A 16,702-nucleotide genomic window follows, 5' to 3' on the forward strand; every position below is an offset into this window, starting at 1 on the left:
AGCTAGTTTTTTTGTTGTTGTTGTTGTTTTTGTGGGATGCGTGCCTCTCACTGTTGTGGCCTCTCCCGTTGTGGAGCACAGGCTCCAGACGCGCGGGCTCAGCGGCCATGGCTCACGGACCCAGCCGCTCCGCGGCATGTGGGATCCTCCCGGACCGGGGCACGAACCCGTGTCCCCTGCATCGGGAGGCAGACTCTCAACAGCTGCGCCACCAGGGAAGCCCATAATTAATTAATTTAAAAAATGGGTAGCACCTTCCTCCCTTACTTCAGTCATCCACTACCAAGAGCTTAGTGTGTATCCCCCGGATTTTTTGTACTGTAAAGTTTAAAGTACTGTATTATAAAATAATACGCAGTTACATTGTTGATGTAAATATTAAACAGTACAGCATCATTTATGTGAAAATATTCAAGTTTTTCTCCTTTCCACTCCCCTTTAGTGAGGCAACCACCATTAACAGTTTTGTCTGTATGCTTCAAATATTTTTTTAATTAATAAACTTTATTTCTTTAGAGCAGTTTTCGGTTCATAGCAAAATGGAGTGGAAAGTACAGAGAGTTCCCGTAAGCTCCTGTCCTCACACCTGCCCAGGCTCCACCACTATTGTTAACCAGCACCAGAGAGTGCATTTGTTACAGCTGATGAATCTATGCTGACATCACTGTCACCCAGAGTCCAGAGTTTACACCAGGGTTCACTCTTCCAAATATTTTTCAAATTAATTTTTAATTATGTAATTGATGTATGAATGTTTTTTCTATGTCTATTAAAAATATGTAGGCTTTCAAAAAGCAAAATGGGATAATATCATGCATATTAGTATATAGCTTGTTTTTATTTTTTAACAAATACCTTTCCAAGTCACTACATATAGACCTGCCTCATTCTTCTTTAATAAGGGCATACAGTGTTGTATGTCTATATTATGTTATTTATCCAGTTTCCCATTGGTATATATGGTTTTTAAAAAATATTTGTTTGGCTGCATCAGGCCTTAGTTGCGGCACGCAGGATCTTTCGTTGTGGCGCGCAGGCTCTTCCTTGTGGCACGCGGGCCTCTCTCTAGTTGAGAGGCGGCACACGGTCTCAGTAGTTGCGGTGTGCGGGCTCTCTAATTGTGACAGGCAGGTTTAGTTTCCCCGCAGCACGTGGGATCTTCGTTCCCTGACCAGAGATCGACCCCACGTTCCCTGCATTGGAAGGCAGATTCTTAACCACTGGACCACCAGGGAAGTCCCTATTCGTTTTTTAAACAACTTACACATTCTTTTTTCTTTATTATTTAAACATTTATTTATTTATTTAGGCTGTGCCTGGTCTTTGTTGCCGCACGCGGGATCTTTAGTTGCTGGCATGAGGAATCTCTTAGTTGCGGCGTGCATGCGAGACCTAGTTCCCCAACCAGGGATTGATCCCGGGCCCCCTGCATTGGGAGCATGGAGTCTTACCCACTGGACCACCAGGAAGTCCCCACATTCTTATACATATATATTTTGCACTCCTAGTATTACATAGAATAAATTTTCAGAAGTGGGATTATTGGTTATAGGGTATGAACATATCAGATTGGCGCTCTCTTATCTGGGGTTGACTGCACTTGTTATACACTCCCTCTAACCCCCACCTCTCTGTCACTTAAACACAGTGACACCATCTTCAAGGGACTTAGCCCTCAGGGTTGAGAATACTGGAGCATGGAAAGGAGAGAATTTACTTGTGAATAATAACAGTAATAGCTCACCTGCATTGAGCACTTAAACCATGTTTTGTGCACTCAAGCCAAGTATTGTTCTAAACACTTTACATGTATTAACTCCTTTAATCTGTATAACCACCCACAGAGATAAGTCTATTCTTATACCCATTTTAATGCTTAGGAAACTGAGACACCTAGGGTTAAGTAAGGTCACACATCTGTCTAGTAAATGTTGGGGCCAGGATCTGAAGCAAGGCTCTTGTGCTCTTAACCTCTGCACACACTCTCTAGAGAGTTTAATGCCATAAAGATGTCAGAGTTTCTCTACCTTGTTTATTCCTTAAAACAATATTGTATTTATTCATTTACTTGTCTTTTTCTACACTGTAACTCTTTGAGGGCAGGGTACCTGTCCAAGTATTCTTCATAACCCTATACCCTAATTCCTAGCACCATGTCTGATTTATTGTACATAATAAATAAATTTAGTTGAATGGATAACAATGCCTCTGGGAGGTAGCTACTATATCCATTTTACAGATGAAGAAACTACAAGTCACTGTCACCCAAACGCTGCAGTAGAAAAGACTAGTAAGCGGAATCGTGGAGCGGCAATTTGAACCCATGGCTTTTGATACCTAATCCAGGGTGCCGTCCACCTTGCCTGAGCTGCCTCCTTCCTGCGTGTTTCTGAGGGCTCTGGAGCATAGCTCCCTACCTAGCAACTGTTTCTAAGCTGGAAGACTCACAGCTAGCCAGTTTTAATGATCCCTGGGAGGGGCAGAGCCTGATGGGAGGAGGGCCCCTGGAAAGTAGTTTCTGGAAGTACTGCAACCAGGAATCAGTTGTTAGAGGAGTCAGGTTCCTTAGAGGACTACCGCGTAGTAATAATACGTATGCTCTGTTGGCTTCTGCATGCCAAATGTTATTCTGTGTAATTTATGAGCATTGTCTCTTTTTAATGATTGCAGTCCCATTAGATGGATATTGTTATCTTTGTTTTACATGTGAAAGAATACTGAGAGGCCGAGTGACTTGCTCAAAGTTACACAACAAATAAGTGCTAAGGCTGAGATCCAACTCAAAATGTGTGACCCCCAAACGTTCATTTTAAGCATTCTGCTACCCCAGCTTATAACAGCAGCTGGGGCGGAAGAAATTGCCCTCCCAAGACCCTGGAGGACTTTAGTGACGAGTAGGTAGAGAAATAAGGTAGAGAAAATAAGGTAGAGAAAACCATGCAGCCTGAGCCCTCCTAGGTGATGGGGTCACAGAAAGAAGAAATGTTATTTTATTTTGTTTTTTTAGCTGGCTGTGGGAGCTAGGAAGATTTGAGACCAGCCATTCCAATTTTTGAATCTGGGTTCTCAGCACGTGGTGTCTTTATAGTCAACCTAGAAATGGCAGAGTTATTTTGGGCACAAAGCAAGAGCTGTGGCTTTAAAAATATGCCACTGTATTTATCTCTTCCGCTCCAAGATTACTGAAAATTAGCCCAGCTGTGGCCTGAGGCACCAGACAGCCACACAGTCTTCTTCCAGCTCACTCAGCCCACCCTAAGCGGGTGAAACACCCAGAAGTGGCAGCCTCTGGGGAGTGGCTATCGGATTAGTTCCCCATCACCAAGCCTACCTTCTGATCACACACACATACCATCCCTTCCCGGCTACTGTAGGGATCAGGATGCTAGGCCTGTGAATCAGCTCAGCTCTGTCTTCTCCCCCATCCCCAAGGCTTCAATAGAAGTAAAAAAAAAGTCATAATTCTAATATTGAGCTGAGGAGTCAGTACAAGAATAATTTTTCAGCTGTATTACCAAGTCACTGTTTGATTCAGGGCAGACAATCTTGTGGTAATTTAAGCCTTCACTTTCCTTATCTATAAAATGGAAATCTTAAAAATATATTTTTTTATATATATATAAAATATATGTATATGCAAAGTGCTTAATAAAGTGCCTAAGAAAGTACCTGGCCCATAATAAGCAATCGATTGATATTCCTTAAACTAGTGAATCTTCTGCTACTCTGATCTTACTAACAGGTAAAATGTGGTGAGCTTTTACTTCATGTTAGGCACTGTGTTATATGCTCTCTAAGGATAATTACATTTAATCCTGTAACAACCCTATGAGGTGGATGGTATTATTCCTTTACACATGAAAACTGAGGCCCAGAGATAATTAATTTGCTAAACATCACGTAATTTACATGATGTAGCCAGATTTAAGCCTAGTATTCTGATTATAGGACCTAAAGTCTTAAAGAGAACAGGGAGTATATTTTTACATTCCCCTGTTTCCATGGAAAATTCTTTCCACTGTCAACTGAAGGACTAAGAAGCAGTGGGGAAATGCCCAGGTGGTTTTAGCTTTCTTTCCCTGTCTCTGATCCTGGACAGGATTTGGGTTTCCAGCCATCATTCTCCTGTGTTTTGTGGGCTGTAATTACTCAGATTTACTTTGCCCAGTTCATAAAGGATCGAGTGAGGGAGAGGAGGCGGAGCTTGTCCAAGCAGTCCACAAACCATACAGATGGTGGGATAGGGGGTGGGGAGGGAGCAAGATATGTTTTACATCCTGGTCTTTCAGTGGGTTTGATGGCAGATGCTTTTTGCGTTTTGGTCTGAGCGTGTATAATTCTACAATCTGCCAAGTTCTGGTAGAGAAAGAGAGGGAGAGACAGAGAGAGAAAGACACACACACACAGAAGAAATGGTTGCTCAAAGCCACAGAAGGCTCAAATGAAATTGGAGCTGCTTGAAGGGCCGCAGTGGCTGGCGGGGTGGGAAAGGAGTCCAGGACAAGCGAGGTGTCCCTGTGCAGAAAGCCTGGGTGGTCACTTGCAAACCCAGAATCTGCACAGCCTTCCGTGCCCTGACCCTCCCCTGAGCGGCCAGAGGCAGCAGCAGAAGCAGCAGCCCGCGCCGGAGAACAAGCAGTCCAGGGGAGCTGTCTGGTGGGGCCGGAAACGGCTGTAATCATTTAATAGCCTTTGCTGGCTGCACGAACCTAGCGGAGTGGGCGGTAGGCAGGCTCCAGAGTGCTGTCTGGCAAGATGGTCCCCCGCTTTAATCAAAATGATGGGTTTTCTGGAAGCTCTTTATTAACCTCAGCACCAGAATCCCAGAGATGGTAACAAAGGGATGAATGGGGAGCGAAAGGGAGGGCTGCAACCTGCCGGCTGGGCTGCGATTTTCCAGAGCTGAGCACTCACTCCCGCAGCCCCACCCCTCCCCCCACCTCCACACTTCTTTCTATTGATTCTTTCTTAGAGGCTCCTGCCTGCATCGCCGTCTCCCAAATGATGACTAAACAGATGTAGCCAGAGCCATTGCTATATTTGTATAATGCTTCAGGGTTTTCAAAGGGCCTTCATATACAGCTCAGGATGTGGGTCTCGTTGGTAACTGGAGTGAGACTACCTAGATTTGAGTCCCAGACTCCACCAGTTAGTAACCCTGTGACGATTGGTCCTCAGTCTCTTCATTTATAAAACCAACATATCTATAAAGCAGACATGGATATTGGCAATATCTACTTCCTATGGTTCTTGTGAGGAGTAAAAATTATATAGCATATGCAGATCTGCTTAGCCCAGTGCCTAGCACATAGGAAGGCAGAGTAAATGTTAACTAATTCATAACCCTGTTGAAGACAGGAAGGTGATCACCTCCATTTTATGCCTGAGGCAACTGAGGCTCAGAGTCGTTTATGTAAATTGCCCAGGACTATGTACCATTAAGTGACAGAACCAGGGCAAGCCCTCAAGTTCAGAAGAGCAAAGCGAGAGGAGGAGAGGAAAAGAAGATTAAAAATCCTCCAACATTCTCCAGCCTTGCCCCTCTAAAAACTTTCCTGAAAGTACTATTCTTGGTCAAAATGACTTTGGGTGGTTTTGTTAGGGGAAGTCTGTGTAAATCAGATAAACCTCTCCTGGCCTTAGCTGATTGTCAGGAGCAGATTAGAATAGGGGTTGGGGGTAGGTTTACAAGTCTGGCATTTGCTTCACAATCTTCAGGACCTTCCCTGGCATCTGCACTGGCAAAGCCTCCAGCTCAATTGTTCCCAGTCACTGAGGCTAAACTCCATCCAGAGTTCGTTTAGAATGAAAGAAGAAAGTAGGGAATGTTGCCCAAAAGACCCTGGGCAGTGTGTAAGGGAAGTGCCTAAAGTGGGTTATTGGATTAGGTGAAGTGGTCAGCTACCCCCATAGGGCAGTTTTTAAAGCTGGAGATCTGTATGCCTTTGTAAAACAAAAAGTGTATGTTGTTCATATTTTTACATGTATACCTACTGTGGAGAAACCAGCCAATTAAAAAAAAAGGCAAAACCTTTTACTATAATTATGATCATACTCTATTAAACTTTCGAATTCCATTGGGTTGTAGTCTGAATGTCAGGGAAGGGCTGATCCTCCGCCGCTTGATGTCTCTCAGAAGTCTTCTTTCCAGGCTGTAATAGATCCATTCATTTGGGTCATGGCTGCATCTCAGTCTCGTCTTTGTGAGCCAGTGAGCTGGGTCCCTGGGAGCAGAGGGGAGGGGACCTGTGGGAGGTCCCAGGAGCGGGAGAGGGAGACAGCACTGAAAGAAGAAACATTCCCTTGACTGACCTGAGACTGGCCCTGGGCTGGGGTTAGGGGTAGAAAAGGTGCATCTTCCTTTCTCATCTTTTCCTCATCTTCCTTTTTCATCTTTCTCATGAGATACTCACATCAAGGAGTATCTCCTTGATTCTGCCCCAAAGTCACAGCATTTTATAAGCGAAGCTGGCCAAGGGCTTCAGTGCTCTTGGCCAAAAGGGACTCAGATTTCGGAGGTCAGTAAATGTTGTTTGTCACAGCCTTAAGATATTATTTCACCTGAATGAACCCTCAGAGATGTTCGCACACACATCAGCCAGAACAGGTTGGGTACAAGGATCCGGGAGGCACTGGGGAAACCAGATCTTGTTCTGCTCTGCAGAAGCTGAATATGAGGAGGATGCACCTGAATTCTCCTTGGAGTGGAGGCTGAATCAGACCCAACCTAGACTCCCAGCCAAGGCCGAGGAAGCTCAGTGACATGTAAAAGAACTCATCAACTCTTAGGGATCCTGCTGTGAGAGGCTCCCTCCGCCTACAGGCACGGCCATTAAGGTCCTTTAACTCTGCAAGATAAAAATATCTCTGAATTCTGCATTTCCAGATGACAGTCCTAAAGGCCTCATACAGAGTCCTGGCTGTGGTCAGAAAATTTTCCATCCTGGACTCTGTGAGAGCAACTAAAGGACTCCAGAGTGGTGTTGAAACCCAGTTCTCCTAGACGCCAAGTCAGAGGCTTTTAATTGCATTTCTCACTTTTGTCTCAGTCTCTCAGGGGCAGGGCCTGTATTTGAAAGGTCAACAGGCAGATTCTGGCTGAGGTCAATTGCAGATTTGATTATCTTAGACGAATCAAAGAAATCAGTCTCAGAGAAAAAATATCTATAGCCCTATGTCCAAAGAGCTATAGTGTTAGCTCTGCCAGGGGAAGCATGGTATAGCAAAGGGGTTTATGAGAGAAAAGAAACTCTCTTACTCCCTTTCCCTACAGTCTGCTGGTATTTGGACTAAATTTGCAATATCCTTACCCTGCCGTCCTAGCCCTGAGAGCTGCGCGATGTATAGTTGCCCATGTGTGATTCCATTTATTGAGCTCTTTCATTGTGCTGGAGTCAGTCTCAGCACTTCACATGCATTTCCTGGTTGTCTTTAGGGACTCCAAAGTGCGGCAATGGAAACTCATTTGATCTGCTAAGGAGTGGGCACCACTTCCATTTCTCACATCAGTCCTTTCATTCATCCATCCAGCAAGTATTTATCAAACACCTGTTATGGGCCAGGAATTGTGCTAGACACTGGCTACGCATTGGTGAATAAAACAGTTATATTTTCTTATAGAATAGATTACTAAAAAGAACGTGCTGTATAGCACAGGGAACGTACTCAGTACTCTGGCGTATATGGGAAAAGAATCCGAAAAAAAAAAATGAGTGGATATATGTGTATGTATAACTGATTCACTTTGCCGTACACCTGAAACACAACACTGTAAATCAACTGTACTCCAGTAAAAATTTTTTTAAACATTCAAAAATAAATACATATTTTCTGCTTCTCTGGACCTTACAGTGATAGAGATAGAGGTGAAGGGGGTGCTGCTTGGCTAGGATGGTCATAGAATACCTCTCTGAAGAGGTTTCAATTAAGCACAGACTTGAAGAATGAGGAGTCATGCTAAGCATGGAGGGGAGACCATTCTAGGCAAAAAGAAGCCGTATGTGTACAGATTTTGAGGCAAAAACAATCCCAAGGGGTGTTGAGGAATTGAAAGAAAACCTGTGTGGCTGGAGGATAGTGGTAAGAGAGACACTTGTAGGTGAAATTGGAGAATAAAAGATAACAGGCTATTGAAGGGCTTTGTATACCATGTTAAGGAGTTTGATTTTTTTTTTTTTCCTCTCAAGGCAATAGAAAACCTTCAAATAATTTTAAGCAAGGGGAGTGATATAAAATAATTTCTATTTTTTAAAGGATTTTTACTGTGTGCATGTTATACTTCAGTATTTTAAAAACGGAGAAAGACTTTAAGGAATAAAGATGACTCTGGCTATATGTGGAAGGTTAGAGAGAGGCAAAAGTAGAAGCAGGCTGAACAAGGAAGAGGCTATTGTTGTAATTCACATACAAGATAATCGTGTCCTGAAAAAAGGTAGCAGCAGTGAAAATGGGGAGAAGAGGACAAAGTTTAGGAGGCTGAAATGACAGGTGTTGGTATATTATAAATGAAGAATAGAGAAAAATGAATAATGGCTCTGAAGCTTCTGCCTTGAGCATTGGAGTGAATGGCATATCATCGATTGAGATGAGAGATTTAGAAGGGAACAGAGGAGAGGAATCATGAGTTTGATTTCAGATTCCTTCAGTTTGAGTTGCCCATGAGACTGCCAAGAGGAGATACCAGATAGGCAGTTGGATACATGAGATTGGAGAGACCTATGGGCTTTAAGTATACATTTGTATCTCATCAGCATATTTAGATGGTATGTTTACCCATGGACAGGCTGAGATTCCAAAAGGAGACAGTGAAGAAAAAGAAGAAGAAAAGGTCTAGGGCCAAACCCAAGGAAGCTGCAATACATAGGTAAAGAGGATCCTGCGAGGAAACTGACAAAGAACAGCCAGAGAGAGTGGTCAGGAGAATGGTTTGATACGGAACTCATAAAAAAATAAGTGTTTCAAGAAGGGGATTATTATTATTATTATTATTATTATTTTTTTTTTTTTTTTTTCTTTTTTACGGTACGCGGGCCTCTCACTGTTGTGGCCTCTCCTGTTGCGGAGCACAGGCTCCGGACGCGCAGGCTCAGCGGCCATGGCTCACGGGCCCAGCCGCTCTGCGGCATGTGGGATCTTCCCAGACCGGGGCACGAACCCGCGTCCCCTGCATCGGCAGGCGGACTCTCAACCACTGCGCCACCAGGGGAGCCCAAGAAGGGGATTATTAATGCTGCTGAGAAGTTCAATAAGATGAAGACTAAAATGTGACCACTGGCTTTGGAAGTAATATAATCAGTGAGCTTGCCATGAACAATGTTAGCAAAGTAGTGCTCAAGGATACCAAATTAGAGGAGATTGAGAAGTGGTGGAAGGTAAGGAGATGGAAGTAGCAAATGTAGAGAATCCCAAACTACAATCAAACGTAAACTGTTTATCTGGCAGAACTTTCCATGGCTCCACCGAACACTGCTGTGATGCCAAAAGGTTTCAATGTCATGGCCACTGGGATCACTTCGCTCAGACAGACCATTACTCTTCTTCTCTAGCTCTGACCTCTACTTTTCTAGAAGTCATTGGTATACTTTATGGTGTGTCTTCCAACTAGACTCTTGGGAAAGTCTTGCACTGGAAACCCCTATGGATGCATAATCATTTTCTCAAGTCTCAGCGTAAATTTCACCTCTCTTGGAATCTCAATTGACTTTCTCAAGTGTAGTTAATAATTTTTGCCTCTCGGTCCTATAATACTTTACATGTACCTATATATATCTTATCTTTTATTTTTAATTGAGATATAATTGACACATAATAGTTCCAGGTGTACAACATGATTTACTATTTGTATACATAGTAAAATTATCACAATAAGACTAGCTAACATCTCTCACTATATATAGTTACAAAAAAATTTTTTATTATGATGAGAACTTTTAAGATCTATTCTCTTAGCAGCTTTCAAATATGCAATACAGTATTATTAACTGTAGTTACCGTACTGTACATTACATCCCATGACTTATTTATTTTATAACTGTAAGTCTGTACCTTTTGGCACCCTTCAGTACCACCACCACCATCTAGCAACCACCAATCTGTTTTCTGTATCTATAAGCTTGTTTTTTTGTTTGTTTTTTTAGATTCCACATATAAGTGAAATCATGTGATATTTGTCTTTCTCGGTGTTATTTTGTCAAATATTTAAATATTGACTTATTTCACTTAGCATAATGCCCTTGAGGTCCACTCATGTTGTCACAAATGGCAAGATGTCTTTCTTTTTTATGGCTGAATTATATATATATATAAAATTCAGCTCTGTGTGTGTGTGTGTGTGTGTGTGTGTGTGTGTATCACATTTTCTTTATCCATTCATCCATCGATGAACACTTAAATTGCTTCCATATCTTTGCTATTGTAAATAATGCTGCAGTGAACATGGGGGTACATATATCTTTTCAAGATAGTGTTTTTGCTTTCTTTAGATACATACCCAGAAGTGGAATTGCTGGATCATATGCTAGCTCTATTTTTAATATTTTGAGGAACCTCCATACTCTTTTCCATAGTGGCTACACCAATTTATATTCCCACCAACAGTGGACAAGGGATCCCTTTTCTCCATACCCTCACCAACACTTTCTATTTCTAGTTTTTTTTTTTTTTTTTTTTTTTTTTTTGCGGTATGCGGGCCTCTCACTGTTGTGGCCTCTCCCGTTGCGGAGCACAGGATCCGGACGCACAGGCTCAGCGGCCATGGCTCACGGACCCAGCCGCTCCGCAGCATGTGGGATCTTCCCAGACCGGGGCACGAACCCGTGTCCCCTGCATCAGTAGGCGGACTCTCAACCACTGCGCCACCAGGGAAGCCCTATTTCTAGTTTTTTTGATAACAGCCATTCTAACAGGTGTGAGGTGATGGCTCATTGTGGGTTTGATTTGTATTTCTCTGATGATTAGTGACATTGAGCACCTTTTCACATACCTGTTGGCCATCTGTATGTCTTCTTTGGAAAAATGTCTATTCAGATCTTCTTTCCATTTTTCAATCAGATTGTTTGGAGTTTTTTTAATATTGAATTCTATGACTTCTTTATATATTTTGGATACTAACCCCTTATAAGATATAGGATTTGAAAATATTTTCTCCCATTCTGTAGGTTGCCTTTTCATTTCGTTGGTTTCCTTCTTTTTGCAGCAGCTTTTTAGTTTGATGTAGTATCATTTGTTTATTTTTGCTTTTGTTGCTTTTGTTATCAGATTCAAAAAAATCATTGCTAAGACTGATGGTAAAGAGCTTACTGCTTATGATCTCTTCTAGGAGTTCTATGGTTTCAGGTCTTATGTTCAAGTTTGCAACCCATTTTGAGTTAATTTTTGTGTATGGTGTAAGATAGAGGCCCAGTTTCATTCTCTTATATGTGGCTGTCCATTTCTTCTAACATCATTTATTGAAGACACTGTCCTTTTCCCATTGTATGTTCTTGGCTTGTTTGCCATAAATTAACTGACCATTTTTGCATGAGTTTATTTTTGGGCTCTGTATTCTCTTCCATGATTTGTGTGTCTTTTTATGCCATACTGTTTTGATTACTATAGCTTTGTAATATATTTTAGAAGCTTGGTGCCTCCACCTTTGTTCTTCTTTCTCAAGAATTCTTTGGCTGGGGCTTCTCTGGTGGTCCAATGGTTAAGACTCCATGCTTCCACTGCAGAGGGCACAGGTTTGATCCCTGGTAGGGTAATTAAGATCCCACATGCCATGTGGCATGCATGCATGCATGCATAAATAAATAAATCTAAAAAATAAAATTAAAAAACGCTTTGGCTACTGGGTTCTTTTGTGGTTCCATACAAATTTTAGTATTGTTTGTTCTATTTCTGTGAAAAATGCCATTGGAATTTTGATAAGGATTGCATTGGATCTATAGATTGCTTTGGGTAGTATGGGCATTTTAACAATATTAATTCTTCCAATCCATGAGCATGGAATATCTTTCCATTTGTTTCTATCTCCTTCAATTTCTTTCATAAATGTCGTAAAGTTTCCAGTGTACGGGTCTTTCGTCTTCTTGGTTAAATTTATTCCTAGGTACTTTATCGCATATTCTGCTTTAATCCAGTACATTTCCTGCCCCACTCCCAGGCAGGGTAATCACAACCAGATATTCTTTAGAAAATTCTTCACAAAGAACCAAAAATATGTTACTAGAAACCTAGATTTCTGGACCCTCTGGTGAAAAAAATTGTTTCCAAACATTGGCCTTGCCCTAGGCTTGAAGAAATAACTCACGATTTCATGGGGGCCATGACCATCTGTGCAGCCTCTCCTGTGTTCAGGCTCCTGGTGTGGCATATGGAAAGCATATGTTGACTCTGTGACTGACTTGTGATGGTTTGTCTTGCAGAACCAGAGGCAGGAGAGGTGTCCCCTCCAGTCGGTGCTGGTGTCAACAGCAACAGCTGGACCTTTAAATACGGACCAGGCAACCCCAAACAATCTGGTCCCGGTGAGTTGCCAGACAAATTCATTATCCCAGGATCTCCTGCAATCATCTCCATCCGGCAGGAGCCTACTAACAGCCAAATTGACAAAAGTGACTTCATAACCTTCGGCAAAAAGGAGGAGACCAAGAAAAAGAAGAAAAAGAAGAAGGGTAACAAGACCCAGGAGAAAAAAGAGAAAGGGAACAGCACGACTGACAACAGTGACCAGTGAGGTCATATAATGGAAACAAGCCACTTAGCCAGTTTTTGTAATAATGGCAAATCTCTCCCATGTAGCAACTCCCTACTCCTTTTTCCTATCCACATGAGCCCTTTCTTATAGACCTCAGAAATCTGCAGAAAGTTCCCTATGTCTGTCTAGATCACATTTAACAAGTTTTGTCTTAAAAGCTTTACTAAGTCTGGTGTTAACTCTCTCTCTCCACTCTGGCTTGTTTTCAGAACCTAAAAAGCAGACCCAAGTCTCCTTTCTCCTCCGCCACAAAGGAGAGGCTTCCCAGCCCCGCCAGTGAGAGGTTGGACTCTCTGCCCTGTGCTCCGGGGATCCTGTCTTGATGACACTTTCAGGGCAGGCTGAAAGGTTTTGAGATTGAGCAGCTTGAGTGTCTGTGGCCACTGGGTATGTGTGGCCACCGGGGAATATGTTGGCTGGGATGGGCCAGATTAGACTAGGAGGGCTGGGAAACAAAGGCAAATCAACAATGGGAAATGTGAAACGAAAAGGTACCAGACTTTCTAAATCTTACAACTGAAGAGGCAGTGGCCACCCTCTAGCAGACAAAACTCCCCCCATTGACAAGGCTTTAGGAATCCCTAAGTCTCTTGGCTGTGGTGTCATTATACCTAAAACCTGCATTTTACCTACAAGCCAATAGTTCAGTGTTTAACAGGGGGCCAACCAGGGCAACAGAAGCAGATCTGATGTGTTTCCTGCATATGTCCTTGTGCTCACTTTATTAAAAATTCTTTTGCACACAATGTTATGAAAAGGTCAGATTCTTTTCCGACAACACATATGCAAAAGCAAAAGAAAACCCCAGCACCTCACTTTATGCTGTTTGTTGATAGATTTATTTAAAAAAGAGAATATCTATAACTATAAATCTTTAAAGAGAAATATGATGAATTCAATTCCCCTAAACTATCCTCGAAAGAGAATTCAGCCTACAGCCATTTAAATGATCATTGCTGCTACAGAAGTGCTTTAAGAGAATTGCCTGAAACATCTGTATTATACCGGCCACCTGCCAATCACAGCTTTACTCTTTCAGGTCACTCTGGGGCTGCCTCTTGCATGTATTAATTACTAAATAAAAGGATCTTTCGCTCTCTGTTTTCTAAGAAACAATTATGTGCACTTTGAATACACAACCTTCTCTAACCAACTGTATCAAGACCCAGAAATTGAAGAAAAATGTTGTTTTCTCATACATACAGTGAGCAGACTTTCCAATCCTCTAATTCTGTGATTTGTCTTGGTGTGATCGCCAACACCTTCTCTTTGGTTTAGTTTTCCTTTTCTATAACACTCTGAATTGCTAATCTTGCTAACACCTATGATGTTACCTGAGCTCAATCTCCCATATGTATGCTGTATGCTATTATAAGACCCCTGATATATATTTACTCTGTGCTTGTGTATGTGAATGTTACTGCAACTATTACCTAGAGTGAACTTTAAGCTTTATTGTTGAATGTAATTCCATTATATTTCCTTTTGTACACCTGTGAAAAAGTGCAGTAGAGTTTTTTTAACCATTGTTAATCAACTTTTATGTATGAAAGACACAGTAAAATTTCTTTCTTAAATCAAGATACTGGTGATTCAAGGAATTTTATTTATGGTCAGCCAAGAGCTGTCTCTTGCCAAGACTCTTGCTGGCAAGGGAATGGTTAAAGCTGTTTTTCTCTAGTAACAGTTCTGGAATGCATACTGAAGATATTTCCTGAGGGTGTGCAAGCACAAAATTTACCAATCTGACCTCTTTGAAGTTACAGAATACTTTGAAATTCTAACAATATCTGGAATATCAGCTCATAGAGAATAATAAAATTTACTGTCACCTTAAATAAGAAATTTTAATTTGTTAAAATGTACAATTTAGAAGTTTGATTAATTATATTATCTTTTAAAAGTTAACATAAAAGAGGTAGGAGTCTGTTATTAAAAGCATTAAATCTCAAAAAAAACTCAAACCTGTTTTGTCTACTTTTAGCTTCATTCTCCCATTTTTTGAAGGGTGTGTAACTTCAGCTCTGCAGGATTGCATGGGGTAAAACTTATTGCTAACACATGTGAACCATTGCTACATCATTGTAGGTTGTAATCATTTTGCCCCACTGAAACCCATGTATCTGACCTTACGTGCCTTTTGAATACTAGGAGAATCGGGCTAATTTATTAATGATGATAATTATAATGCATCTGTACAGCACTTTTACATTTGCAAAGTGCTTTCCAGTCCATGTTAGTTACTAGTTATTACAGCTGTAAGGATAAAACACGTCATATGGATTCATTTTTGATTGGTGCTATTGGTATTTCCTCTGTTATTGCTAATAAATGGAAAATGATGGTATGAAAGAAATGGTGGTCGTTTCTAAGAAGAAGAGTAGGAGAAAATAGAACACTGATTATTATTAGCTATTATGGTTGAAGAAGGTTGCAGTGTAAAACATACCGTATCATTCTCTGGCTGTCTCCCTGGCTATTATGTTCATTACTAAGGCATGACACCCAATGGAATCAAGAATCAAATTCCACAATATTACCAGAACGGGCAGCCAGGAGGTTTCTGGGTCACTTCCCAGTACACCATTTCAGTCTTCTCTAATAAGAATTGCAACAAACCAATTTTAATCACTAGAGCCCTCCAGTCATCTTGTTCATTGTTTGTTTAGCCCTTGTACCGCTCTACAATTGGGAAATCAAATAATGCCCCCAAGAAATTAACTTTTATTGAGTACAGGGTGTATGCCAGCTAGTGTAATAGGTAGGCTTATAGTACATGTTCTGTAGCAAATAGATGGTATTTTCCTTCTGGAGTTAAATTTTTGTGAGCATAGGCTTTAGATGCAGTAATTCTCAAGTAGGAACAACTTTGCCCCTCAGGGGACATTTGGCAACATCTGGATACATTTTTGTTTGTTATTTGGGTGGGGGGCTACTGGCATCTAGCGGGTAGAGGCCAGCAATGCTTCCAAACACCCATAATGCACAGGACAGCCCCTCACAACAGAGAATTTTCCAGCCCCCAAAAGCAATAGTACCAAGATTGGGAAATCTTGAGATGGAGCAGCTGTAAATTTGTCGTCAGGTTCATTTGTGAGATGGTAAGGGGACACCATTACTAATTACTTCAGGATACAAGATGTAAACTGGGACTAGCTCAGGCAAACTGGGATGTATGGTGAATCTACTTATAGAAAAAGATAAACTGGTATTAACTCTGTCACTTACTGGCTGGGGAACCTTGGACAAGCCACTACTCCTCTCAGTTCTTCAGCCTCCATTTCATCATGTACAAAATACGCATAATTATAATACAGACCTTATAGATTTGTGGGGAAGATTTAGCGAGATAATCTCAAAAAGGTTTCAGCACAATGTCTGGCACACCATAATGCTCAATGTATAGTTATTATTAAGAATCCTTTTCTTCCATCTCCTCATCCGTTTTTTGAAAGATTTAGCTATTACCCTCAGGACACTTTTCCTACTGATTAAAATGCAGATGGGGGATGGTAAAATAACATACTTGGCAATAAAAATATTTTTACTCCACTTTTTTGCTCACCCCTCATATTCAGCTTCTGCAGTGCAGAACAAAATTTGGTTCCTCCAGTGCCTCACAGACCATTGTACCCAATGCTTGATGAAACATTAAATCCTTAAGGTCTTTTCTCAAAAAAGTCTCTGAGCTTGTCTCTGAGCTTAAGCTCCTGTGAGAAAGACACTGATAAATTTGCTTCCATAAAATGTAGTCTAGAGTACATAAAGAAATGGGGAAAATTGGGTAGTGAAAAACATAAAGCCCAGCAATTTGGTAGGTTATGCAATTATCATGTGACTTGGGCATCATCAATCCACAAAGAACATGAACAATTTAGACAACCACTCAGCCAGTAGTTGTTCTTACAGCAGAGCTAAAAAAATTGACCTCTGATCCATAAACATTACTGAAGGGCTGATTAAACA

The 16,702-nt window shown here is 41.4% G+C and overlaps 1 protein-coding gene across 1 annotated transcript in view; it reads left to right on the forward strand.

Moving 5' to 3' along the window:
- The window catches only part of PCDHAC2 (protocadherin alpha subfamily C, 2), a 44,731-nt gene extending 29,657 nt beyond the window's left edge, over positions 1–15,074 (forward strand). Inside the window, exon 4 of the mRNA XM_019924565.3 lies at positions 12,405–15,074. Coding sequence (XP_019780124.1) covers positions 12,405–12,715 — 311 coding nt within the window. The 3' untranslated portion in view covers positions 12,716–15,074. The remainder of the gene's footprint in view (positions 1–12,404) is intronic.
- Positions 15,075–16,702: the final 1,628 nt, after the last annotated feature.

The sequence above is a fragment of the Tursiops truncatus genome, chromosome 3 (genome assembly GCF_011762595.2).
Source record: "Tursiops truncatus isolate mTurTru1 chromosome 3, mTurTru1.mat.Y, whole genome shotgun sequence".
NCBI classification, from domain to species: domain Eukaryota; kingdom Metazoa; phylum Chordata; class Mammalia; order Artiodactyla; family Delphinidae; genus Tursiops; species Tursiops truncatus.